General features: G+C 43.3%; 1 protein-coding gene across 1 annotated transcript in view; it reads right to left on the bottom strand.

Moving 5' to 3' along the window:
* Positions 1-25,014, bottom strand: part of ptk7b (protein tyrosine kinase 7b) — a gene marked incomplete at its 5' end in the record, with an annotated part of 122,682 nt that overhangs the window by 42,499 nt on the left and 55,169 nt on the right. The window contains 4 exons of the mRNA XM_043687347.1: positions 14,962-15,162; positions 15,278-15,405; positions 18,402-18,552; positions 19,449-19,595. Coding sequence (XP_043543282.1) covers positions 14,962-15,162; positions 15,278-15,405; positions 18,402-18,552; positions 19,449-19,595 — 627 coding nt within the window. The remainder of the gene's footprint in view (positions 1-14,961; positions 15,163-15,277; positions 15,406-18,401; positions 18,553-19,448; positions 19,596-25,014) is intronic.

The raw sequence follows: 25,014 nt of genomic DNA, 5'->3' as shown, positions 1-25,014 counted from the left end.
AAAGGTTAAGGAAGCAAGGATCAGGCAGGTCTTTTGAAGGTTACAAGGTAGCCAGGAAGGAACTGAAGAATGGACTCAGGAGAGCTAGAAGGGGCCATGAAAAAGATTTAGTGGGTAGGATTAAAGAAAACCCCAAATCGTTCTACATTTAGGTGAGGAACAAGAGGATGACCAGAATGAGAGGAGGACCCATCAGGGACAGTGGAAGGAACTTGCGCCTGGAGTCGGAGAGCTCCTAAATGAATACTTTGCTTCAGTATTCACTAGTGAGTGGTACCTTAATGTTTCTGAGGACAGCGTGAAATAGGCTGATATGCTCAAACAGGTTCATGTTAAGAAGAAGGATGCGCTGAAAATTTTGAAAAACAAAGATAGGTAAGTCCCCTGGGCCAGATGGGTTATACGCAAGGTTACTACATAGAGCGACAGATGATATTGCAGTGCCTTTGTGATGATTTTTGTGTCCTCACTGTCCACTAGAGTAGTGCCAGATGATTGGAGGGGGACAAATGTTATTCCCTTGTTCAAGAAAGGGAATAGGAATAACCCTGGGAATTACAGACCAATCTTACGTCTGTGGTGGGCAAATTATTGGAGAGAAGTCTAGCGACAGGATTTATGTTTATTTGGAAAACCATAGTTTGATTAGAGATAGTCAGCATGGCTTTGAGGGGGGCAGGTCATGTCTCACAAGCCTTATTGAAATCTTTCAGGATGTGATAAAACACATTGGTGAAGGTGGAGTAGTGGATATGGTATACCACTCTTCTGCCTGTTCATTGCATTTCTACAAATTATTGTTTCAGATAATTACTTAATTATATTTTAAAAACCATCATTCAAATAACCACATTTTCAGGCAGTGAATTCTGCCTTCTCCTTGCCCTGGTCTTCTCCCATTGGTACTTGTAATTCTTCAGGACACATTATTTGTGCTTGTGGATCCTTCTGTCACTGGAAAAAATTCATTTCTATCTATTGTGTCCAGATCCTTTTTTAAGCACCTTTATCAAGCCTCCTTTAAAACATGTGAAAAACATACAAGCAAGAGCAGGAGTAGGACAGTCGGCGCCTCAAGCCAATTTCACCATTTAATAAGATCATGGCTGTTAAGATTGTAACCTTAACTTTAACTTCCAACCTACCCCTTTACTTCCCAAGAATCGTAGATTCTCAATCCTACAGCCCAGAGACAGACTCTTGGGCCCAAAGTGGTCCATGCCAGCCGCAATATCCATTCACACAAACCCCATTTCCCTGCACTTGGCCCATATCCTTCTAATCCTTTCTTATCCATGAATTTGTCCAAATACCTTTTAAACGTTGTTAACGTACCCGCTTCAACCACTTATGCAGCTCATTTCACATGCCCACCACTCTCTGTGTAAAAAATGTTGCTCCTCAGGTTTCCTTTATTCTTTGACCTCTAATGTTAAACCAATGCCCTCTATTACTCGATTCACCAACCCTGGGAGAAAGACTAAGTGCATTCAATCTATCCATGCCTCTCATGCTCTAATACACTGCTATATGGTTCCACCTCAGTCTCCTACGCTCTAAAGAAATATGTCCTAGCTTGTCCAACCTCTCCCTATAACTCAGACCATTGAGTCCAGGCAACATCCTTGTAAATTTTCAAAGTTTGTGCGAAGATTGTAGCTCGGGTGCTCGTTGCTGTGGTTCTGTTCGCCGAGCTGGAAGTTTTTGTTGCAAACGTTTCGTCCCCTGGCTAGGCGACATCATCAGTGCTTGGGAGCCTCCTGCGAAGCGCTTCTTTGATGTTTCCTCCGGTGTTAATAGTGATCTGTCCCTGCCGCTTCCGGTTGTCAGTTTCAGCTGTCCGCTGTAGTGGTTGGTATATTTGGTCCAGGTCGATGTGTTTGTTGATGGGGTTTGTGGATGAATGCCATGCCTCTAGGAATTCCCTGGCTGTTCTCTGTCTGGCTTGCCCTATGATAGTAGTGTTGTCCCAGTCGAATTCATGTTGCTTGTCGTCTGCGTGTGTGGCTACTAAGGATAGCTAGTCGTGTCGTTTCGTGGCTAGTTGATGTTCATGTATGCGGATTGTTAGCTGTCTTCCTGTTTGTCCTATATAGTGTTTAGTGCAGTCCTTGCATGGTATTTTGTACACTACTATCATAGGGCAAGCCAGACAGAGAACAGCCAGGGAATTCCTAGAGGCATGGCATTCATCCACAAACTCCATCAACAAACACATCGACCTGGACCCAATATACCAACCACTACAGCGGACAGCTGAAACTGACAACCGGAAGCGGCAGGGACAGACCACTATAAACACCGGAGGAAACATCAAAGAAGTGCTTCGCAGGAGGCTCCCAAGCACTGATGATGTCGCCTAGCCAGGGGACGAAACGTTTGCAACAAAAACGTCCAGCTCGGCGAACAGAACCACAGCATCCTTGTAAATGTCTCCTGCACTCTTTTCAGTTTAATACCATCCTTCCCATAACAAAGTGATCAAAACAGAACACAATACTCCAAGTGCAGCCTCACCAATGTCCTGTATAACATAACTTCTGCAATTTCTGATAACTTTCCTTACTGTTAATGATATTTTAGCGTCATCAGCAAACTTACGAACCATGTCTTGTACATTCTCATCCAAATCAGTGATATGGATAACAAACAGTAATGGGCTCACCACTGACCCGAGGCACTCTACTAGTCACAGGCCTCCAGTCTGACAAGCATCCTTCCACTATTACCTTCTGCTTCCTACCATCAAGCTAATTTTGCATCCAATTTGCCAACTCCCTCTGGATTCCATGCAATCCAACCTTCCAGAGCAGCCTACCATGTGGAACCTTATCAACGGCCTTACTGAAATCCATACTGACTATGTCTACCACCCTGCCCTAGTCAACCTTCCTGGTCACTTCATCAAAGAACTCTAAGACATTTGTGAGGCATGATCTCCCACTCACAAAGCCATGCTAACAACTACTACTCTAAATGTGTTCACCTTGCCTTAAAAATATTTATGCTACTTCCACCACCTTTTCAGGAATAGAGTTTGAAGACTCATGATCCCAAAGAAAAGAATTCTCCTCAAATGCATCTTAAATGAACAAACTCTTATTTTTAAACTACAACCCACAGTTCACCGGAACAGCCAGCTTCAGCTTCCCCAATCAGTTCTGATGTGCTTCAGCTATTGAACCACATGTGTAAATCTTTTCATGCACCTTCCGGTAATACTCCACATTCTTCTGAAGGTGTGGTGCCTGGAGTTGGGTTTGACATATCCCCACCAAAAGTTAGTGAGTGCGTTCTGATCAACATTCTATTTCAAAATGAACATTTATAACGAGGTCACTTCTCCTTTGAATGCAGTGTTGGAAATTGGGACACCCTGAAAAACTGAGTTTTTAAGGATTCCATATTTAGTAAATCCCATGTAGCAGGAGATCTCGTGTAACTGTGTTACAGTCTTAGTTAATCTTCAAAAAGACTAAACATTTATCAGGTGCTACGTCATTATGAATGCAGTGTTTTGGAAAACAGGTTTTTGTTATAAAAATAGCTGCCCAATGGTCATTAGCCAAAAAGATTCAGACAATTGATAGAAACAGCATAAGCCATCTGTACCTAGAAACAGCATGTAACAAGTAGTGCTCAAGTCAGAGGGACGTCCTCACCAGGGAGCCACTTGCTACAGATGAGAGAAGGACCAAATGAAGGGGAAGAACACCTGGGAAGGAGTTCCCTAACACTCTGGCTAGACAGAAGGATGCAGTTTTCACAACTTCAACAAAGTTACCAAACACATTCCGAAATTTGTCCTCTGCTATTTGTCCTCTGCTAATCATCCCAAAAGTCATGACTGTATATTTGCTTTGTTTAATTCAGGAACATATCATATCCAAACTGCTGCTTCTCAGACCATCAGATATAGGAGTAGAATTAGGCCATTCAACCCATCAAGTCTGCTCTGCCATTTCATCATGGCTGATATGTTTCTCCCCATAACCCTTACCATCTTACTAATCAAGAACCACCTATCTGTCTTAAATACACTCAATGGCTTGGCCTCCACTGCCATGAATGACAATGGGTTTCACAGAGTCACCCACCCTTTGGCTGAAGAAATTCCTCATCTCAGTTCTGAGGGGTCATCCCTTCAACCTGAAGCTGTGCCCCTGGGTCCTAGTTTCTCTTACTAATGGAAACATTTTCTCCACATCCACTCTATCCAGGCTTCTCAGCATCGATTCACCACCCCCAACCCCTGAACTCCATCGTGTACAGACCAAGTCCTCAACAACTCCTCAAATGACAAGCACTTCATCCCTGGGATCTTGCTTTTAAACCTCCACTGGACCGTCTCCAACGCCAGCACATCTTTCCTTAGACATGGGGCTCAAAGCTGCTCACGATATCCCAAATGTGGTCTGACCAGACCCTGAGACAGCCTCAGCAATCTTAACTCTTATATTCTAGCCCTCTAAAAATGAACATGAGATAGCTTTGGCAAATAGAATTAAGGAGAATCCAAAGGGTTTTTACAAATATATTAAGGACAAAAGGGTAACTAGGGAGAGAATAGGGCCCCTCAAAGATCAGCAAGGTGGCCTTTGTGTGGAGCCACAGAATATGGGGGAGATACTAAATGAATATTTTGTATCAGTATTTATTGTGGAAAAGGATTTGGAAGATACAGACTGTAGGGAAATACATGGTGACATCTTGCAAAATGTTCAAAGTGGATAAATCCCCATGAACTGATCAGATGTACCCGAGAACTCTGTGGGAAGCTAGAGAAGTGATTGCTGGGCCTCTTACTGAGACATTTGTATCATCGATAGTCACAGGTGAGGTGCTGGAAGACTGGAGGTTGGCAAACGTGGTGCCACTGTTTAAGAAGGGCAATAAAGACAACCCAGGGAACTATAGACCAGTGAGCCTGACCTCGGTGGTGGGCAAGTTGTTGGAGGGAATCCTGAGGGACAGGATGTACATGTATTTGGAAAGGCAAGGACTGATTAGGGATAGTCAACATGGCTTTGTGGGTGGGAAATCATGTCTCACAAACTTGATTGAGTTTTTTGAAGAAGTAACAAAGATGATTGATGAGGGCAGAGCAGTAGATGTGATCTATATGGACTCCAGTAAGGTGTTCGACAAGGTTCCCCATGGGAGACTGATTAGCAAAGTTAGATCTCATGGAATACAGAGAAACGAGCCATTTGGATACAGAACTGGCTCAAAGGTAAAGGGTGGGTGGTGGAGGGTTGTCTTTCATACTGGAGGCCTGTGACCAGTGGAGTGCCACAAGGATCGGTGCTGGGCCCTCTACTTGTTGTCATTTACATAAATGATTTGGATGCGAGCTTAAGAGGTACAGTTAGTAATTTTGTAGATGACACCAAAATTAGAGTGTAGCGGACAGCGAAGAGGGTGACCTCAGATTATAACAGGATCTTGACCAGATGGGCCAATGGGCTGAGAAGTGGCAGAGGGAGTTTAATTCAGATAAATGCAAGGTGCTGCATTTTGGGAAAGCAAATCTTAGCAGGACTTATACACTTAATGATAAGGTCCTAAGGAGTGTTGCTGAACAAAGAGACCTTGGAGTGCAGGTTCAAAGCTCCTTGAAAGTGGAGTCGCAGGTAGAAAGGAAAGTGAAGAAGGCGTTTGGTATGCTTTCCTTTGTTGGTCAGAGTATTGAGTACAGGAGTTGGGAGGTCAGGTTACGGCTGTACAGGACATTGGTTAGGCCACTGTTGGAATATTGCGTGCAATTCTGGTCTCCTTCCTATCGGAAAGTTGTTGTGAAACGTGAAAAGGTTCAGAAAAGATTTACAAGGATGTTGCCAGGGCTGGAGGATCTGAGTTACAGGGAGAGTCTGAACAGGCTGGGGCTGTTTTCCCTGGAGCGTCGGAGGCTGAGGGGTGACCTTATAAAATTATGAGGGGCATGGATAGGATAAATAGACAAAGTCTTTTCCCTGGGGTCAGGGAGTCCAGAACTAGAGGGCATAGGTTTACGGTGAGAGGGGAAAGAAATAAAAGAGACCTAAGGGGCAGTTTTTTCATGCAGAGGGTGGTACGTGTATGGAATGAGCTGCCAGAGGATGTGGTGTAGGCTGGTACAATTGCAACATGTAAGAGGTATTTAGATGGGTACATGAATAGGAAGGGTTTGGAGGGATATGGGCTGGTGCTGGCAGGTGGGACTAGATTGGATTGGGATATTTGGTCGGCATGGATGGGTTGGACCGAAGGGTCTGTTTCCATGCTGTACATCTCTATGACTCTATTACATTCAGATAATTGATTATTCGGTTAATCGATTCAATCCCTTTCCTCTGGGGCTCGGAGTTTTCTATTAGGTCTGCTCCCTGTTCAGACTAGGCAGCAGCACACTATGCGTGAGCCCCCGTCCCCAACACCACCCCCCCCCGCCCGCCCCTCCAACCCTGTCCAACGCCACCCCCGCCCGACCCCCAGCACCCCCACGCCTCTCGCAACGCCATCCCTGCCCCATCCGTCCGCCCCTGCCCAACATCTGCCCCCACCCCCTCTCCGGGGCAGCCTGACTAGACACCAACAAGATGGCTGCTGCCTTTACAGGACAATGTTAGAGAGATTATCTGGGGAAAGGGGGTTTAAGGTACATGCCTGTGTAGAACTCCAGGGAAAGTGTGGGGAGAGAGAAGTCAGCCATTTAGAGACGGTGTATGTGCTCCCGTCAGTCCAGGACTGTTCTTGGCAGCACTTTTAATCACTGTAAACACAAGACTCGAACAGCGTTGGACACACGTCTTTGATGTAATGTTTCTGTCGGCACCTCGAGATCTCCTTCGGATAATCCAATTTTCGGATAATTGGTATTCGGATAATCGAAGTTCCTCTGTACTGTGTACATTTGAGTACAACACCCTCAGCCCTGCAATGATTGTTCCCCTTTTCAAACGTCTGCTTATCAGCTGTATCTGAAATTTTAGTCCTAATCCTTTCCATACTCCATCTTATTGTTCTGGAAACTTTGACCTCTGCTGAGCCCTCCCCATTTTAATTTTTTCCATAATTTTCCATGCAACTGAACCCATGCCCCCACGATTTAATTTACAGAAAATAAGAGCTAAACTATCTTAAAATTGCATACAAAGGGACGTGGGCGTCGTTGGCTGGGCCAGCATTTATTGTTCATCCGTAGCTGTCCTTGAGAAGATAGTGGCGAGCTGCCTTCTTGAAACACATTAGCCCATTTGCTGCAGGTAAAACCTCAATACCATCAGGATGAACTTGCAGGATTTTAGCAAGGTGATGCTGAAGAAATAGCACATATTTCCAAGTCAAGGTGGTGAATGGCTTGTAGGGGATCTTGCAGGTGGTGTTCCCATGTTCTATTGCCCTTGTACTTCAAAATGCAAGTGATCATGGGTTTGAAACATGTTGTCTAAGGAGTCTTGGTAAATTTCTGCAATGCACTTTGCAGATGTGACACAATGTTACTACTGTGCACCAGTAGTGTAGGGAGGGTCATGGTGCCAATCATGCGGCTGCTTTCTGCTGCATGGCATCAAGTTTCTTGAATGTTGTTGAAACTGCATTCATCCAGGCAAGCAGGGAGTATTCCATCACCCTCCTGACTTGTATCTTATAGATGGTTGAAAGGCTTGGGGGAGTAAGGTGGTGAGTTACTCGAAGCAGGACTCTTTGCTTCTGACCTATTCCTGTAGCCACAGAACATACATGGCTAGTCAACATAACATCCCAGTGTATCAAGTACTGCAGGATTCAGTGATGGTAATGCCACTGAATGTCAGGGGTCCATGCGTAGATTCTCTCTTGTTGGAGATGACCATTACCTGGAAGGTGTGTGGAACACGTGTTACTTGCTACTTTTTATTCCAAGACAAGGATATCGCTCATGTCTTACTGAATTTGGACAAGGTTCAGTATCAGAGTCTTCAAGTAAACTTTGCGTTATACAACTGCCAGGCTATGACCATCACCAAGAACAGACAATCTAACCACCGTCCCTTGACATTCCATTTTGTTACCATCACAAAATGCCCACTATCAACATCCTGCAGGTTACCATTGATCAGAAACTCAACTGGACTTGCCACATAAATAGGTGAAGGAGGTGCAGATGCTGGAGATTAGAGTTGAGATTAGAGTGGTGCTGGAAAAGCACAGCAGGTCAGGCAGCATCTGAGGAGCAGGAAAATCGACATTTTGGGCAAAAACAAACCAGCCCACTTAATTGGCAACACCTCCACAAACATCTACTCTCTCCACCAACACTCAATAGCAGCAGCGTGTACTACTACCTACAAGATGCACTGCAGAAATTTACCAAAGATGCTTAAACACCTTCCAAACCTTCGACCACTTTCAACTAGAAGGACAAGTGCAGCAGATACAGGGGAACACCGCCACCTTCAAGTTCTCCTCTAAGCCACTCACCACCCTGACTTGGAAATATATCAGAGTTGAAAAGTGTGGTGCTGGAAAAGCGCAGCAGGTCAGGCAGCATCCGAGGAGCAGGAAATCGACGTTTCGAGCATAAGCCCTTCTTCAGGATTGAGGCTGTTGTGCCAAGCGGGCTGATATAAAAGGTAGGGGGTGTGTGTGGAGGTGCAGGTGAATTTGCGACAGATATGGAATGATCCATTGGGGCCTTGGAGGGAGATGAGGGGGGAGGTGTGGGCGCAAGTTTTGCACTTCTTGAGGTTGCAGGGGAAGGTGCCGGGAGTGGAGGTTGGGTTGGAAGTTCACCTGCACCTCTACACATATCATTTACTGTATCCGCTGCACCCGATGTGGTCTCCTCTACATTGGGGAAACAGGCCGACTACTTGCGGAACGTTTCAGGAAACACCTCTGGGACACCTGCACCAACCAACCCAACCGCCCCGTGGCTGAACACTTTAACTCCCCCTCCCACTCTGCCAAGGACATGCAGGTCCTTGGCCTCCTCCATCGCCAGCCCCTAACCACACGATGCCTGGAGGAAGAGCGCCTCATCTTCCGCCTAGGAACCCTCCAACCACATGGGATGAATGTAGATTTCTCCAGCTTCCTCATTTTCCCTCCCCCGACCTTATCTCAGTCCCAATGCCCGGATTCAGCACCGCCCTCTTGACCTGCAATCTTCTTCCCGACCTCTCCGCCCTCACCCCCTCTCCGGCCTATCACCCTCACCCTCACCTCCTTCCACCTATCGTATTCCCAGTGCCCCTCCCATAAATTCCCCCCCCCCACCTTTTATCTCAGCCCGCTTGGCACACCAGCCTCATTCCTGAGGAAGGGCTTATGCCCGAAACGCTGATTCTCCTGCTCCTCGGATGCTGCCTGGCCTGCTGCGCTTTTCCAGCACCACACTTTTCAACTCTGGTCTCCAGCATCTGCAGTCCTCGCTTTCTCCTAGGAAATATATCACCATTCCTTCAGTGTTGCTGGGTTAACATCCTGGAATTCACTCCCTCACGACACTGTGGGTCAACCCACAGCAGATGGACTGCAACAGTTCAAGAGGTCAGCTCACCACCACTTTCTCAGGAGCAACCAGGTAAAGGTAATAAATGTTGGCCAGCTAGCAACACCCACATTCCACAAATTAATTTTTAAAATTCACAAATGGTGCTGAACGTTACCAAGATTCAGCAAACATCCTTACTTTGATCTTATTTTATAGTCAAAGATAGGGTAATTGAACACCTTGAAAATTTTCAGTTAATAGGGAAAGCAAACATGGATTCAAGACAAATACATCATCCGTAACAAATTTTACTGAATTTTTGAAGTCATGAATAAGGTAGTGGACAGGGGAATGTCTGTGGGCGTTGTTTATACAGATTTCCAAAAGGCATGTGATAAAGACCGACATAAGAGACAGACAACTAAGGTAGTAGGCCACTGACTTGAGGACAAATTGTAGACATGGCTGGGAAGTTGCTTGAGTGGCAGGTAACAGAATGTAGGCATAATACGTAGGTACTCAAATTTGCAGGTAGTGACTCATGTTGTCCCACAAGGATGTGTTCGGGCATCAGTTGTTCACATTATTTATTAATGATTTGGATTACGGCATAAAATGTTTTGTGACCATTTAGATATTGTAGATGATTAGATCAAATTACAAAGGGATATTGATTGACTAGGTAAATGGGGCAAAACTGCAGCAGATGCATTCCAATGTAAGTGTTAGGTTATCTATTTTGGACTGATAAAGGATAGATTACGGTGCTTTCTCGGTGGTAAGAAGTGAAATACTGTGGATGTCCAAAGAGTCTTGGGGCTTCAGGTGCATTGATCTTTAAAATGTCACAAACAGATGTAGGAAATAAGGAAGAAAGCTAATGGAATGCTGAGCCTCTACATTTAGAGGACTGGAATATAAGGATACAGAAGTTATTCTGCAGCTATACAAAACCTTGGTTAAACTCCACTTGGAATGCTGATAGCAGATCTGGGCACCTCACCTTAGGAAAGACATACTGGCCTTAGACAGAGTACATTGTAGGTTTACAAGAGCAATACTTGGACATCAGGGATTAAGTTAAGAGGAGAGATTATACGACTTAGATCTGTTTTTTCTAGAACTTGAAAAGTTATAGGGTGGTCTGACTGGAGTCTTCAAAATATTAGCAGGAAAAGACAGGGTAGATAAACTATTTCCAGTGCTTGGGTATTCTAGATCTGGGGGCATAGTCTAAAAATTATGGCCAGACCATTCAGGAAAGACATTGGAAGCATTTCTATATAATGGCTGCAGGAGGTTTGAAACTCTCTTTCACAACTGACAGTTGATGCTAGACTTTTTGTTGATTTTAAAATGAGAGAGATACATTCTTGTTAAGCAAAAGTATTAAGAGAAATGGCCTCAAAGCAGGTATATGGAGTTAGGCCACAGATTAGTCATGATCTCATTGAATGGTAGAACAGGCTTGGGAAGCTGGATGGCTAACTCCTGTTCCTATGCTGATATCAAGGTAGTCACTCTTATCTCATCTCTGGTATTAAGCTCTTTTGTCCATATTTGAACAATGACTGTAAATAGACAATAGACAATAGGTGCAGGAGTAGACCATTCAGCCCTTCGAGCCAGCACCACCAATCATTATGATCATGGCTGATCATCCACAATCAATATCCTGTTCCTGCCTTATCTCCATAACCCTTGATTCAACTATCTCTAAGAGCTTTATCCATCTATTTCTTGAAAGTATCCAGAGACTTGGCCTCTACTGCCTTCTGGGGCAGAGCATTCCATATATCCATCATACTCTGGGTGAAGAAGTTTCTTCTCAACTCTGTTCTAAATGGCCTACTCCTTATTTTTAAACTGTGTTCCCTGATTCTGGACTCACCCATTAGCGGAAACATGCTTCCTGCCTCCAAAATGTCCAATCCTTTAATAATCTTATATGTCTCAAACAGATCGCCTCTCAACCTTCTAAACTCAAGGGTATACAAGCCCAGTCGCCCAATCTTTCAACAATAGTCCCACCATTCCGGGAATTGACCTCGTGAACCTATGCTGCACTCCCTCAATAGCCAGAATGTCCTTCCTCAAACTTGGAGACCAAAACCACACACACTACTCCAAGTGCAGTCTCACCAGGGCCCTGTACAGCTGCAGAAGGACCTCTTGGTCCTATACTCAATTCCTCTTGTTATGAAGGCCAGCATGCTATTAGCTTTCTTTACTGCCTGCTGTGCCTGCATGCTTGCTTTCATTGACTGATGTACGAGAACATCAAGATCTTGTTGTACTTCCCCTTTACCTAACTTAACTTATTTTAGGTAGTAATCTGCCTTCCTGTTCTTGCCACCAAAGTGGATAACCACACATTTATCCACATTAAACTGCATGTGTCATGCATCCGTCCACTCACCTAGCCTGTCCAAATCACCCTGTATTGTCATAACATCCTCCTCACATTTCACCTGGCTACCCAGCTTTGTGTCATCAACAAATTTGCTAATATTACTTTTAATGCCTTCATCTATATCATTAATGTACATTGTAAACAGCTGCAGTCCCAGCACCAAACCTTGTGGTACCCCACTCGTCACCGCCTGCCATTCCGAAAGGGACTCGTTTATCACTACTCTTTGCTTCCTGTCAGTAAGCCAATTTTTAATCCAAGTCAGTATTTTGCCCCCAATGCCCTAATTTTGCTCACTATTCTCTTATGTGGGACATTATCAAAGGCTTTCCACTACATCCACTAGCTCTCCCTTGTCTATCTTCATAGTTACATCCTCAAAAAATTCCAGAAGATTAGTGAAGCACGATTTCCCCTTCGTAAATCCATGCTGACTCTGACCTATCCTGTTACTGCTATCCAAATGAGTTGTAATTTCATCTTTTATAATGGACTCCAGCATCTTTCCCACCACTGACATCAGGCTAACCGGTCTATAATTCCCTGTTTTCTCTCTCCTTCCCTTCTTGAAAAGTGGGACAACATTAGCCACCCTCCAATCCGCAGAAACTGATCCTGAATCTATAAAACATTGGAAAATGATTACCAATGCGTCCACGATTTCTAGAGCCACCTCCTTAAGTACCCTGGGATGCAGGCCATCAGGTCCCAGGCACCTATCAGCCTTCAGACCTAACAATCTATTCAACACCATTTCCTGCCTAATATAAATTCCCTTCAGTTCATCCATTACCCCAGGTCATTCAGCCACTATTACATCTGGGAGATTGCTTGCATCTTCCCCAGTGAAGTCAGATCCAAAGTACCTATTCAACTCTTCTGCCATTTCCTTGTTCCCCCTAATAAATTTACCCATTTCTGTCTTCAAGGGCCCAACTTTAGTCTTAACTTTTTTTTTCTTTTCACATACCTAAAAAAGCTTTTACTATCCTCCTCTATATTTTTGGCCAGTTTGCCTTCATTCCTCATTTTTTCTCCATGCATTGCCTTTTTAGTTATTCTCTGTTGCTCTTTAAAAGTTTCCCAGTCCTCGGGCTTCCCACTCATCTTTGCTTTGTTATACTTCTTCTCTTTTATCTTTATACAGTCCTTAACCTCCCTCGTCAGCCAAGGCTGCTCCTGCCTCCCCTTAGGATCTTTCTTCCTCTTTGGAATGAACTGATCCTGCACCTTCTGGTTAGCACCTGAGCTGTAGTAATGGAACTCAAACTTCACCTAAGTGAGCAGATTATTCGGAATGTAAGAACAGCATTACACCATTCAGCCAGATGAGCCTATCTCACCATTGAAAATGTGCACATTCTCCCAGTGTCTGCGTGGGTTTCCTCCCAAAGTCCAAAGGCTAGGTGAATTGGCCATGCTAAATTGCCCATAGTGTTCAGGGATGTGTAGATTAGGTGCATTATAGGAAATCTTCGAGGAGAAAGTGAGGTCTGCAGATGCTGGAGATCAAAGTTGAAACTTTATTGCTGGAACAGCACAGCAGGTCAGGCAGCATCCAGGGAACAGGAGACTCGACGTTTCGGGCACAGGCCCTTCTTCAGGAAATTATAGGAAATGTAGAGTAATAGAGTAGGGGAATGGGTCTGGGTGAGATACTCTGAGGGTCGCTGTGGACTTGTTAGGCCAAATGGCCTGTTTTCACACTGTAGGGATTCTATGATAATCATGGCTGATCCACTATTTCATTGCCTACAATCAAGGCTGAGATTTTAGACTCTCAAGAAGAACCTCTAACATTTGCTAGATTAGCCTGCCGACAAAGACAAATTATCAAGAGCAACATCAGGAGCTCCTCATTTCACCCATCAATCTGACAAAAGCATTTGACTCAGTAAATTGTGAAACTCTGGATTTTCTTAGGCACAGCCTTCTACAACCTATAGCAGTGAGTGCTTTAATAACGGAGATCTCTGAAGACTGAAAGAAGTACATTAGTGTATAGAACAGTTCCTTCTGTTCTGCAATGAGACCTGGGCTGTCTAGCAGCAAAACAACATCATGAGAGAAATTCCAACAGCAATGCCTCTGCTGCAATCTTTGGATTCAGCAGAAAAATTATCACATGCTAGCATCCTCCTGCAAAATTGTTAGCACATCCATATGGCTGAAAAGCCTCTCTCCAGCCAAGTCTTGCTACTCAATTCTCAAAAGATCAGCATTCTAGGGGAGAACAAGTGCTAGACTGACACTTCAATGCTATCCTTGAAGCATGGCAAGTTTGCTATTAATGAATAGGAAGAGCTTACTACCAATTGTTCAAAATGGTGAACCTCTGTCCACCAAACTGCATCATGGTTTGAATCCAAATGCCTTAATGATAAGGTAGAGCAGGAGCAAAAACGAAATGGAATTATTTCCCGCACTCCAGATCCCACTACTTCGTGGGACACACTGCCCCCATGTGCACAAAGTTCTGTAGGTCTATATCAGTCTATTCAGTTATGGCAGAAACTCATGACCATGAGCAGATGGCAGCACGGTGACTCAGTTGTTAGCAGTGCTGCCTCATAGTGCCAGGGACCTAGCCTCAAGCAACTGTCTGTGCAAAGTCCACACATTCTCCCCATGTCTGCACAGGTTTAACCAAGTGCTCCAGATTCCTCCCAAAGTCCACAGATGTGCAGGCTAGGTGGATTAGTCTTGCTAAATGCTGTGTTACAGGTATAAGAGTAGGGATAGGGTCTGGGTGGGATGCTCTTCAGTGGCCTGCTTCCACACTGTAGGGATTCTATCATCATCCTCAAATTAAGGCTTAAATCAATGACAAATTATTTTATTTTCCCTACACAAACTTTTCCCCTTTTATTTCCTATTCAGTTTTCTTTTATATTATTTAAATTGAGCTTTCTTCTTTACTCTGACGCTGACATCTGCCAAATCTAGTCGTTCCTTTTTGCTTGGGAAGAGCAAGGAAGAAAAAAGGAATCGGAATCCTGGTATTAGAACTTCACAACCACACTTCAAGATGGCATCTTCAAAATAAACCAACCCTCCAATTAAAATATACTCATCTTCACATGAACCTTACCATTCAGAACCTCCATTTCAGGTTCTTCTCCTTCTGGACACTTGTGCAACCTCTTTGCTTTTCGTCTTTTTTTGCAAAAGAACATTAGACCTAACACAATAATAATGTAAGCTACTGCAGCTCCAACAGATAGTCCAATAGTCTGGATCATTTTGTATGGAGTGTGCTGGTTTTCACTTCCATCGAGAATGGCTGGTTTGTCTGCAGGAACATGAGAAAAACAAAGATAATTTGGGATTGTTTTTGTGAGTTTCAAACCAATGTAAAAGTATAAAGTTTTGAGAATAACAGTAGTAAAGCAGTAACCATTACTCACCAACAACATAGAGGAAAGCATCTCTGTGCTGGATGCTGCAATTGTTGCCAGCAATGCAGGTGTATTTCCCACTATCCTCTGCACTGACATCATAGATTACCAAGGACCCATTTGCCACTTTCTGTACCCTGTGGTAAAGTCACACAGTCATAGAGTCATAGAGATATACAGCATGGAAACAGACCCTTTGGTCCAACTAGTCCATGCAGACCAGATATCCCAAACCTATCTAGTCCCATCTGCCAGCACACGGCCCATATCCCTCCAAACCCTTGTTATTCATATACCCATCCAGATGCCTTTTAAACACTGTAATTGTACCAGCCTTCACCACTTCCTCTGACAGCTCAGTCCATACATGTACCATGCTCTGCGTGAAAACGTTGCCCCTTAGGTCTTTTTTAAATCTTTCCCCTCACACCCTAAACGTTGGTTATGCCCCCTATCCATGCCCCTCATGATTTTATAAACTTCTATAAGGTCACCCCTCAGCCTCCGACACTCCAGGGAAAACAGCCCCAGTCTATTCAACCTCTCCCTGTAGCTCAAATCCTCCAACCCTGGCAACATCCTTGCAAATCTTTTCTGACCCCTTTCAAGATTCACAACATCCTTCCAACAGGAAGGAGACCAAATTGCATACAATATTCCAAAAGTGGCCTAATCAATGTATTCATAAACAAACCAGAAGGGAAAATACATCAAGCCTGCTAAGTTAAAAGAAGTAATGAGACATTAATCTTCATGTATATTTTGAAAATCAAGTTGGCAGAGCTAGTTATGAGGAAGAATTTAGAGAGTATTAGGAACAGTTTCCTGGAACAATATGTTGTGGATCCAATCAGGCTATTTTTGATTTGGTAGTGTGTAATGAGACAAGGTTAATAAGTGATCTGAGTTTTTAAAAAAAATTCCAAGGAAACACTGACCAAATTTGGTAGAATTTAGCATTCCGTTTGAGGGGGAGAAACTTGGATTGAAAACGACTGTAATTATCGTTATATATTTAAATTTAACACAAAGAAGTGAGGGCAGAGTTGGCTGGAGTGGACAGGGAAAGGACTTTAGCAGAAAAGACAGTTGATGGGCAAAGGTAGACATTTCAGAAAATAGGTCATGACTCATAGCAAAGAGATATCCTAGTAGGAAAGTGATTTCTGGGAAGGACTGAACTAATCACAGTTAATCAAGGAAGTTAAAGATTGTATTAATTTGAAAGAAGAAAAAGATTGGTGGTGAAAGAATGGCAAAGATTGGTGGTAAACCAGAGGATTGGGAAAACTTCTAAAGCCAACAAAAGATTACAAGAAAAGGAACAAAATAAACTATGACAGTAAACTAGCAAGTAATATCACGACAACAAGCAAGAGTTTATTTAAATATGTTAAAAAAAAAGAGAAGTCAAAGTGAAAATAAGCCCCTTAGATAATGATACGGGGGAAATAATAACATGGAACCAAGAAATAGATGACAAGTTGAATAAATGTATTAGTCTTTATGATAGAAGACAATAATAACATTCCAAAAATAACAAATTAAGGGGCACAAAGGTAGGGCAAGAATAAAAACAACCATCACTGGAGAAAAAGTACAAGAGAAAGTAAAAGTGGTTAAAGGGTTAATATGGGAAAGTGTGAGGATGTATACATTGGTAGGAATAGAAAACCTGAATATTATTTAATGGAGACAGATTATAAGAAAATGCAGCACATGGATTTATGGATCCTTGTGCGTGAATCACAAACATCTAGCAACCAAGTCCAGTGGCTAATAGGAAAGACAAATGGAATGCTGACCTTTATTTCAAACGGGATGGAGTTCAAAATAGGGACGTTTTGCTGACACTGTCAGACCACATCTCAAATACCGTGAACAGTTTTGGTCCTGTTAGCGAAGATATACATTAGGCATTTCAGACAATTCAGAGACAGTTCACTAGGTTGATCCCAGGTATAAGGACTTTCTTATAAGGAAAGATCAAATTGATTGGACCTGTACTCATTGAAGTTTAGAAGGAGCAGAGGTGACCTTTCGGAAACATACAAGATTCTTAGGGGACTTGACAGGAGAGAGCGCGCGAGAGAGCATGCAGACATGAAGGTTTATGCGAATAAGGCAGGAAAGTGGAGTTGGGGACAATCAGATCAGCCATGATCTCATAATGGCAGAACAGACTCAATGGGCCCAGTAACCTATGTCTTCTCATATGTCTAACGGTTCCATGAAACATTTCTTAATAATATGTAAATATTCCAGACACCAGGCCACAGCACCCGCAGGCATACACATCAAACTCCACACATGGTTTATGCAGTTTACGATCACTAAAATACATCATAATAGGTGAAAGATTTCTGCAGACTTTGAAAGGCACGGGTTTAGTTCCTATCTGAATGGAGGTTTTAAATGAAACCGAATGTAAGTTCAACTTAGTAAATAAGATGCTGGATAAAAAAAGAATATAAAAGTTTGATTCAAGATCAGTTGCAATATGCCCATAATATTTTAATGGTCACAATGTTCTTCACAAGAAGAAATAACCACCTAGAGGTAAGAACACAAACCTATAGAACTTTACTCAATCCTCAGGAGGAGGAAAAATAAGTAAGAAGTGCAACACTGTTTTATGGTGCTTATAATACATAATGCCACAAAAGGTAAAGCCAGCAACCACAATTCTACAGTTATTTTCATATTTCAAGAATGCTATTGGGAATGGTGAAACATGGATTCAAATACTTCCCAGGCAAATTTAAAGTCAATTCTTTGGTTCTTTCCTCACTTTCAAACAGACTTAAAGACTGTTCCAAGACTGTACAGAGTAACTGAACTCCATGTTATAATATAACAAAGAACTATGGATGCCGAAGATCTGAAACGAAAACAGGAATTGTTAGAGAAACTCAGCAGGTCTGGCAGCATCTATAGAGAAAAAGCAGAGTTAACATTTTGAGTCCTGTGAGCCCTCTTCAGAGCCGTTCTGAAGGGTCATTGGACTTGAAACATTAGCTCTACTTATTCTCTACAGTTTCTGTGGAGCATGCTGAATTTCTCTGACAATCTCTTGTTTTTGTTTCATGTTAATATTGCCTAACAGTAGTTTAACAGGAAAGTCACCTCCTACCTCTGTGTGCCCTTGCTGGATTCCAGGATCTTCTCCTTTACTTTCCAATGAATATTAGGCTGTGGTTCCCCAATAGCTTGACAATTTAGCACTGCAATATATCCCTGGTATACAGTAGTATTCTCGGGCTCCATCTTGAATGTTGGCAAAACTAGGGGGGAGATACAGATTTTAAAAAATGCATAAAAGCAATGTTTCCTGAGAGAAAAATTCTTCACTTAAATATATCAAAAGGAAACATTTCAGGTGAAATGAATTATTTATTTTCTTCTTTGTGCTTTCTGCCAGCTGCAAGTACTCCCAAATCTGTTAGAATTGCTGGGATATGAGGTAGATGTAAGGGTGTATGTCAACTGCTACCAATCACTAAACACTTACGACGTGATATTTGTCCCATTACTGTGGTCACTCCACAGGCAGCAGAAGCCAAAGTCAGACATATATTCTCTGCTTCCAAGTAAATGCTGCCTGAAGAGTCATATCTTCTAATAAGCAACCCATGTCATTTTTTTACCAAATGCTTGTGAGTGATTGGTACATTTACATCAAAGAGAAGATTGCAACAGAAACTAGAGTAAGATTTCATTCCATTCTACCCTAGTATTTGCAGATTTTAGTCTCATACCACATGTCCACATGGAGGACCAATAAAGATTGAAGTCAAGATTGTCTAAACACAATTTTTATTTCAAACCATGAGAGGCAGCAGATTGCAGAATGGACCACAGTAAAAATTAGACAATGTGCCACTTTTGTCTTTCGTTGATTAAAGTAAAAACGTTATTTCCTGAGTTTTACGTCTGAAACATAATGCAACTTTTAATAGTTATTCCCATATTTTGAGCAAAGATTTTGCAGATGTCAATGCATTTAAATTTGACAAATTATCTGAGGTAAAATGGCTCCATTCTTCAAGGACTGCATTAGAGATGAAGATTATGATAAAGGAATTGCACTGGGGTTTAAAGTCCACCACAGCTAGTGTGACTTGTAGTTAAATTGGTTGATCAAAATTAGCAGGTAGTTTACTGGCAGAAATTGTCTTACCCGCAACAATAAGACGCACCGGTGCCTTGATTTCCCCTTGACTATTTGATGCAATACAGATGTAATGTCCAGCATCACTTTTGGTCACTTTGGTAAAATGCAATAATCCAGCTTCTTGCCGAACGTGAGGGGATATAGGACTTCCATCTGTACGGACAGATACACCAGTTTGAGCAATGACATAAGTCGTTATGCAGCCAAATTAAACACAGAAAGCAGCTGCTGAAATTAAACTTTTCTTTTTGTATTAAGTTTTTCTGATGATACAGTTTATCGCACAAAAAGATAACCCACTGGAAACTAAAGCAACAAAAAAAAATTCAAGGAACAGCACCAAAGGCCTAGGTGATTGTATGATGAGTATTACAGTTATCTTTTTCTTCCTGCTGTTAAGGCAGCAATTTAACAAAGAATTTAATTACTCTTCGAATAGATAGAGGAATAGCAAAGAAAATGCAGTTCTGGAGGAAACCAGTATTGTGTGGGACCCACATGTATACCCTCTAGTACAATCACATTCTTCCTGTAATAAGGTGACCAAAACTGCAGGTCTCACTAGCTTTAACATACAATTCTACTAAACACTCCTAATTTTACATTCCAAAGTTGATCAATAGAAAGTATCCTGTAGACTTCCTAAACACCTTATCACTGGTCACAGTACTGTCAGAGATGTGGAACATGTACTCCTAGGTACTGTTGTCCCTCCATGTTTCTCAGAACTGCCACAATTTACTGTGGCTCCCTTTGCCCTGCAGGACAAACCCTTCTGCCAACTATTACCATTTTATCTTTCTGCTGACCTATATTCGGATTCACTTGGGACTTTCCCACTGATCCCAAAAACTTTGAGATTGTTGTCCCAGAGTGTAGTATAGGACAGCTTCAAAAGCCTTACCGGATGAAAATGCCTGCGAACACCCCAGAAATGCTTGCATGCACAGTACCCTGGCCTGTAATCGCTCATACTTATTGTGCTTATTTGGGTGTCACCGCATTTCTGTGGCCGAAAACGATACTCCCGGACGGTATATTGTCTCCCAGGTGCTCGGGTCAGGGATGTTACCGATCGGCTGCAAAGCATTCTAAAAGGGGAGGGTGAACAGCCAGTTGTCGTGGTACATATAGGCACCGATGATGCAAGTTAAAAAATGAGATGAGGTCCTTAAGGGAGAATTCAGAGAGCTAGGAGAGAAGTTAAAAAGGAGGACTCAAAGATAATGATCTTGGGATTGCTACCAGTGCCACGTGCTAGCTAGGGTAGAAATGAAAGAATAGGCAGGATGAACACGTGGCTTGAGGGATGGTGTAGAAGGGAGAGGTTCAGATTTGTGGGACATTGGGACTGGTTTTGGGGATGGCGGCACTATAACAAAATTAGATGCTCTACACCCGAACCAGACTGGAACTAATGTCCTTGGGGAAGTTTTTGCTACTACTGTTGGGGAGGGTTTAAACCAATGTGGCAGCAGGCTGGGAACCAGAAGACAAGACTACTAGACAGTGAGGTGGAAATTAGAGACTGTAAGGATCATGAAGTTAGCATTACCAAGGAAAAGAGAGAGTAGATGAACGCAAAAGAACTAGTGGTCTGAAGTGCATATACTTTAATGCAAGGAGTATAGTGGGTAAGGCAGATAAACTTAGGGCTTCAATTGGTGCCTGGGAGTATGAAGTTATTGCAATCACTGGTCAGGGATGATATCACGGCTGTACTAAAGGAGGACACTATGGAGGGCTTGAGCAGTGAGGCATTATGGATGGAGCTGAGAAATAAGAAGGGTGCAGTTACATTGTTGAGGATGGACTACAAGCCTCCCAACAGTGATCATTAAGTAGAAGAACAAATAGGTAAACAGATTATGGAAAGATGTAGAGACAACAAGGTGGTAGTGATGGGAGATTTTAATTTTCCCAACATTGATGGATACACTTAGTATCAGAGGTCTGGATGGGGCAGAATTTGTAAGGAACGTCCAGAAAAGTTTTCTAGAGCAGTGTGTCAACAGTCCGACAAGTGAAGGGGACGTATTGGACCTGGTATTGGGGAATGAGCCAGGTCAGGTGGTAGAAGTTGCAGTGGGGGATTTCTTTGGGAATAGTGACCACAATTCTTTCAGTTTTAGAATACTCGTAGACAAAGATGAGAGTGGTCTTAAGGCACTAGTACTCAACTGGGCCAAGGCCAATTATATCAAAATTAGTCAGGAGCTGGGAAATGTGGATTGGACACAGCTTTTGAAGTCCACATTTGATATGTAGGAGGCTTTCAAAGATAGGTTAAAGATGGTGCAGGATAGGCATTTAACTTTGAAACAAGGGATAAGAAAGACAAGATTCCTGGATGACAGGAGAAACCGTGCGGCTAGCCAAGAGGAAAAGGGAAGCATACATAAGGTCCAGGCAGCTAAGAACAGAACGGGCCTTGGAAGAATATCGGGAGAGGAGGACTAATCTTAAAAGGGGTCATGAGATAACTTTAGCGAGCAGAATTAAGGAGAATCCCAAGGCCTTTTGTTCTTATATAAGAAGCAAGAGGGTAACCAGAGAAAGGGCTGGTCCCCTAAAGGAAAAGGAAAGAAGGTTGTGTGTCGAACCTGAGAAAATGGGTGAGATTCTCAATGATTACCTTGCATCAGCGTTCACTGAGGAGAGGGACTTGATGAATGTTGAGATTAGAGATAGAAGTTTGTTTACTCTGGATCACGTTTACATATGGAGGGAAGATGTGTTGGATAGGCTAAAGGATATTAAGGTGGACAATTCCCCAGGACTAGATGAGATCTATCCCAGGTTGCTGAAAGAGGTGAAAGAGGAAATAGCTGGGGCCCTGTCAGATATCTTTGGAGCATCCTTAAACAGAGGTGAAGTGCCGGAAGACTGGAGAGTTGCTAATGTTGTTCCCCTGTTCAAGAAGGGTAGTAGGGATATTCCAGGTAAATACAGACCAGTGAGCCTGGGAAAGTTGCTGGAGAAGGTACTGAGGGATAGAATCTATTTATATTTGGAACAGAATGGGCTTATCAGTGATAGGCAACATGGTTTGTACGGGGCTGATCAAGCCTTATCAACTTAATAAAGATCTTAGAGGAAGTGACCAAGTTGATTGATGAAGGAAGGGATGTTTGTTACCTACATGGACTTTAGTAAGGCATTTGATAAGGTTCTCCATGGTAAACTAATGGAGAAAGTGAAGTCACATGGTGTGAAGGGTGTTCTAGCTGGGTGGATAAATAACTGGTTAAGCAACAGGAGACATAGAGTAGTAGTTGAAGGGAGTTTGTCAAAATGGAGAAAAGTGACCAGTGGTGGGGCCATTCTTGTTTGTGATATACATAAAATGATCTGGAAGAGGGCATTGGTGGTCTGATCAGTATTCTTGCAGATGGCATGAAGATTGTGAGAAGCAGATAGCATAAGGGGCTGTCAAAGAATACAGGAGAATATAGATCGAGTGGAGAGTTGGGCGGTGAAGTGGCAGATGGAGTTCAATCCGGACAAATGTGAGGTGATGCATTTTGGGAAGTCTAACTCTAGAGCGAAAAGCAAAGCGATCTGGGAGTTCAGGTCCATTGTACCCTGAAGGTTGCTGCACAGGGTGGTCAAGAAAGCATAGGGTATTGACAGGGTATTGAGTACAAGAGCTAGCAGGTCATGTTAAAATTGTACAAGACTTTGGTTTGGCCGCATTTAGAATACTATGTAAAGTTCTGGTCACCACATTACCAAAGGATGTGGACGCTTTGGAGAGGATGCAGAGAAGGTTTACAAGGATGTTGCCCTGTATGGAAGGTGCTAGCTATGAAGAGAGGTTGGGTAGGTTAGGATTGTTTTCATTAGAAAAAAGGAGATTGAGGGGGGAACCTGATTGAGGTCTACAAAATTATGAAGGGTATAGACAGGATGGATAGAGACAAGCTTTTGTCCAGGGTGAGGGATTCAATAATGAGAGGTCACACATTCAAGGTGAGAGGTGGAAAGTTTAAGGGAGATACACGCAGTAAGTACTTATTAAAATTCAAGAAGGTGAAATCAAAAAAGGCAAAGTCTCCTTACTACATTCTAACAAAATGAAATCAGGTCAGTCAGACATGCCTTTTCTTTAATAAATCCATGCTGACTGTTATTGATGAAGGTGTGCTTTTCTAAATCTCAATTTAAACGTGGTGAAATTTTATTAAATTAATTTGCTCACTACTGAGGTTAGGCTGACAGAAACTGAATTACATGGGCTACCCTTTCCAAAAGACCATAAGAAATAGGAACAGGAGTAGGCCGTTGAGCCCCTTGAGCCTGCTCTGTCAATCAATAGAGTCAGGAGTATGGTGCTGGAAAAGCACAGCAGGTCAGGCAGCATCCAAGGAGCAGGAGAATCGACAGTTCAGGCATCAGGAATGAGGCTTGATGAAGCTGGGGGAGAAGATGATATGCCAGAGAGGAGGGTGGAGCAGATAGGTGGGAAAGACGATGGACAGGTCAAGAGGGCAGTGCTGAGTTGGAGGCTTGGGACTGGGATAAGGTAGTGGGAGGGGAAATGAGGAAACTGGTGAAATCTACATTAATCCCATGTGGTTGCAGGGTCCCAACACGAGATGAGGCATTCTTCCACCAGGCTTCGAGTGGTTAGGATTTGGCAATGGAGTCGGTCAAGGACCTGCGTGTCCCTGGTAGAGTGGGAGGGCGAGTTGAAGTGTTCAGCCGCAGGGCGGTGGGGTTTGTTGTGTGGGTGTTCCAGAGATGTTCTATGAAATGACCTGCAAGTTGGCAGACTGTCTCCCCAATGTAGAGGAGACCACATCAGGGGCAACAAGGACACAACACTCCCGATCCTCACCTTCCATCCCATCAACCTCTGGATTCATAGCATCTTCCTCCGCCACTTCCAACACCTATAAACTGACCCCACCACTTGGGATATATTTCCCTCCCCACCCCTATCAGCGTTTTGGAGAGATCATTCCCTCCGCGACTCCCTTGTCAGATCCACGCCTCCCAGCACCTTCCCCTGACACCGCAGGAAATGCAAAGCCTGCGCCCACACCACCCCCCCTCACCTCCGTCCAAGGATCCTTCCACATCCAACAGAAACTTAATCTGTACCTCCATTAATGTCATCTACTGTATCCACTGCACCCGATCTGGTCTCCTCTACATCAAGAAGACAGGATGCCAACTTGCGGATCATTTCAGAGAAATCTCTGGGACACCTACACCAACCAACCCCACCACCCCATAGCTGAACACTTCAACTCCCCCTCCCACTCCACAAAGGACATGCAGGTCCTGGGCCTTCTCCATTGCCAAACCCTAACCATCTGACCCTGGATGAAGAAGGCCTCATCTTCCGTCTTGGAACCCTGCAACCACACAGGATTAATGTGGATTTCATCAGTTTCCTAATTTCCCCTCCGCCTACCTTATTCTAGTCCCAAGCCACCAACTCAGCCCCACCCCCTCCCATTTATTTCTCAGCACTGCCGTCTTGATCTGTCCATTGTCTTTCCTATCTAACCGCTCCACCCTCCTCTCCGATCGATCACCTTCGCCCCCACCTTCATCTACCTAT

This window comes from Chiloscyllium plagiosum, chromosome 3 (genome assembly GCF_004010195.1).
Source record: "Chiloscyllium plagiosum isolate BGI_BamShark_2017 chromosome 3, ASM401019v2, whole genome shotgun sequence".
In the NCBI taxonomy this organism is placed as follows: domain Eukaryota; kingdom Metazoa; phylum Chordata; class Chondrichthyes; order Orectolobiformes; family Hemiscylliidae; genus Chiloscyllium; species Chiloscyllium plagiosum.
The sequence above is the reverse complement of the archived record's forward strand: the minus strand, read 5'-3'. Positions and strand labels throughout refer to the sequence as shown.